The sequence below is a fragment of the Lepidochelys kempii genome, chromosome 1 (genome assembly GCF_965140285.1).
Source record: "Lepidochelys kempii isolate rLepKem1 chromosome 1, rLepKem1.hap1, whole genome shotgun sequence".
NCBI classification, from domain to species: Eukaryota; Metazoa; Chordata; order Testudines; family Cheloniidae; genus Lepidochelys; species Lepidochelys kempii.
In genome coordinates this window covers 7,680,911-7,684,506 of record NC_136380.1, presented here as the reverse complement: position 1 = coordinate 7,684,506, position 3,596 = coordinate 7,680,911, and the positions used below count along the sequence as shown (strand labels likewise).

Sequence of the window (3,596 nt, the reverse complement as noted above, 5' to 3'; positions counted from 1 at the left end):
TTATGGCAGCTCCGCTCCATGTCTGACCCAATGCCATCATCGGGGGCTAAGTATTTGATAAATACCGTCCTAGACTGTCAGAGAGAGAGCGAGAGCGAGAGCGAGAGAGAGAGAGCAATAGACTTCTTTCCTGTGGGAAATGGAAAGTTCCATTTCCATGAATACTCCTGTATTCGACTTTGAAATCCACTTCCTGCAAACCCTCATCGTGCCTGAATAACAGGTGCTGAGGTCACTACGTACTTTGGAGTGAGAGCTCAGTGAATGAATATTTTCTATACCGACCCCAATGTCTGCAGCCACTCCAGATACAGGCTACAGACTGACAGAACAGAACCTGAGGGAAACCAGTCAGCTATTAACCCAGGGACAGAGGAGCTACTAGACTTTTGTTTGTTGACAAGAGACTGAATGAGGGCTGAGATGCTGGGATCTTTTCAGGTTCTGAAGAAATCCAGATGACAGATTTTGAGTCCCACTCTAGCCTGAGAAATCACCTCTGAAAGATGAGGCAAACAAATGGGTTCACATGCGTGCACTAGAATTCAGATGTGTAAATGTTATGCTGGAACTGTTCATTGTAATACAAATATTACAAACCAAACTTTCATGAATTGTTTGGATATCAAAAGCCAGCAGCAGAGTTGTTGGAATCTCTTCAGGAAGGAGCAGTTTACAGAGCTATTTACTTCTTAATAGCTTTTGCTTTTAGAAAGTATTTCAGAAGTACTCAAAATACTGTGTACAATGGGTTTGTGCTATTAACTCTTTCTTCAGTGGATAGTATGATACTGTCTCCTGGTAACTGACTAAAAGCTGTTTTGAAAATTTACATTCAGGGCCGTGTATTCAGTAAATCTTCAATACATGTGCAAGATTTACCAAAAAGTCTTGAGAGAACAGAAGTGCTGGTCTGTGTTTCAGCAAAGAGAAGAGCTGAGGTGCAGCAAAGGGGAGTGATACAGTGGATATATATAATTTACACTCATCACCTGTTACATGGGAATGGTTGTAGTAACTTGCACACTCAACTAGATATTAGTTCAAAAATACTGTTTGCACTATTCACCCATTTTTCACACCAACTCCTCCCCTGCTCAGCTGTAGTAACTGTCTCTGTTAGCTTGTAAATTGCCAAATATCTACAGACCCTTCCATGGGGAGAGGATACGAGTCCTGTGAGGATGAAGAGAACCCTGTAGAATGACTGAACTCTTTGGATTCAGTCAATGCTGGGCAGGCAAAGCACTTCAGCTTGTCTTGGAGGGATTCTTGGAGGTCAGAGTGTATCACCAGGAGCATTTGGTAAGGGAAACTTAATAGAGCCTGGTTCTGATCGAATTTACACATTTAAATCTGGAGTGACACCACTGAAGTCAATTTTATAACTCTCAGGAGTGGAGAAAATAATTATCTATCTAATGAGGCAATGAAACACGTTTATAAATAGCTTCAATGGAGGAAAGATAAATACAATGACTGTTTTCACCATGCACTTGCAATGTGATTACCCACAGGTCATGATACAGTGGGCCAAACTCAGAAGTGGAGGGCCAGAAAGGGAATGTCTCAATTGTAAAATCACACAGTACTCAAATAGGCTGTGGAACTCCCAGCCACCAGGTAGCCAGGGGGCAAGAGCAGGATTCAAAGAGGGACTGGATAATACAATTATAGTAGTGAGGATATTTTTGAAAACGTCTTGGAAGGGGTGTAAACCTTCCTGATTTACAGCACAAAATATGTCTAAGTAGTGGGTTTCAGGGGGAAACTTTGAACTGGCCACTGGTTACTGGGCTAGATGGACTATAGCTCTGATCCAGTCTGGCAGTGCCTATCATCCTATCGGTGATGTAAATCCAAGACTGTTTTTGCTCATTTTCCTTGAGCTCCTGGAGTCTCTAGACTTGCACTGAGAGCAGAAAGATGTCTCGTTAAATATCGTCTAATCTCTTGTTCTTTTTCCTTTCAGGAATGAAAGTTCCAAACTCCTCGGACCTGCCCAGTACATTATGTCAGCTGTCAATGACACCAACTTTGACTCTGCAGTGTTCCTTCTCTCTGGGATACCTGGGTGGGAAGACGTCTATCTGTGGATCTCTATCCCCTTCTGCTTAATGTATGTTATTTCAATGGTAGGAAATTCAGTCATTCTGTTCATTATAAAAACAGATCCAAGCCTCCATGAGCCCATGTACATTTTCCTTTCCATGTTGGCCGTCACAGACCTTGCCTTATTGATAGCCACCATGCCGACGATACTGGGCATATACTTGTTTAACTCTAGGGAGATCAGCTTCAGTGCCTGTTTTGCCCAGCTGTTCTTCATCCACTCACTTTCATTCATTGAATCCTCTGTGCTCTTGCTGATGGCCTTTGACCGCTTTGTCGCGATCCGTGACCCGCTGAGATATGCTTCCATCTTAACTCCACCGAGAATAGCTAAGATAGGACTGGTTTTTATGCTAAGATCAGTGGCCCAAATATTCCCACTCCCTTTTCTCCTGAAACAGTTCCAATACTGTCAAGCCAATGTCCTCTCCCATTCCTACTGCCTGCACCAGGAGGTCATGAAGATGGCTTGTTCAGACATCACAGTGAACAGTATCTATGGCTTGTTCACAATAGTCTTCACAGTGGGGTTGGACTCAATGTTTATTTTTCTCTCATATGTGATGATCCTCAAAACAGTGCTGAGCATCGCGTCCCGCGCAGAGCGCCTCAGGGCACTGAACACCTGCGTCTCCCACCTCTGCGCTGTCCTGGTCTTCTATACATCATTGATCAGCCTGGCTGTGATACACAGGTTTGGGAATAGCTCTTCTCACTTGCTTCAGATTTTCGTGGGCTACGTCTACATGCTGTTCCCGCCCCTGATTAATCCAATCGTGTACAGCATGAAAAGCAAGCACCTTCGTGCGAGGATAATCAGGGCCTTCATCCAGTGATGGATCAGTTCATCACCTGGCTCCAGCGCTGGTGATATGGAAGACGAAAAACACAAGGAATGGCAACAGCCACTTATTCCTTCCTGGATCCTATTCCCCTGAGGCCTCTCCCTCTTCCCTGTCTCCTCCCCGAATCCCTACCTCTACTACTTCCCTTTACCCAAGGCTCCACCCCCTCTCCAGGTGGGAAGCCCAACCGTGACTGCAGGAATCAGGGCAGTGGCGGGTTCCTGAGTAAGGGATGAGGATGGGGTCAGAGAGTAGGAAAGCCTGTGATTTGGAGAAGACTGAATAAATGCGGCCCCACAAAGGTGGCTTTTGTTTTAAGTATCCCAGGCTGAGAGTAAGTCTTTGCAAGGGCCATACAGGGAAGGGCAGGGTCTCTCTGAGCCTCTGCACAGGTCAATAATAGTCTTGCCCTGCCTCACAGTGGTGGTGGGAGGATAAATACATTCAAGGTGCTGAGATACTCTGAGACCCTAAGATCAGGGTTGTGTCAGGCTTCCATAGAGCAACATCCCTGACGTTTGTCTATGAAAGGCCTTTGACCACAGCCCCCTGTGACAGCTGGCTTCTGGGAAGCCCCATGACTCCGGCCCCTTGGTGTCTGTGGCTAATGTGGGGATGCTCAGGGGTGACAGTGAGGGG

At 45.6% G+C, this 3,596-nt stretch overlaps 1 protein-coding gene across 1 annotated transcript; it reads left to right on the top strand.

The window, feature by feature from the left end:
- The first annotated feature begins 2,012 nt into the window (after positions 1 to 2,012).
- On the top strand, positions 2,013 to 2,948 carry LOC140897908 (olfactory receptor 51G2). The gene has a single exon (XM_073311211.1). It carries the CDS (start codon positions 2,013 to 2,015, stop codon positions 2,946 to 2,948), a length of 936 nt encoding a protein of 311 aa, XP_073167312.1.
- Positions 2,949 to 3,596: the final 648 nt, after the last annotated feature.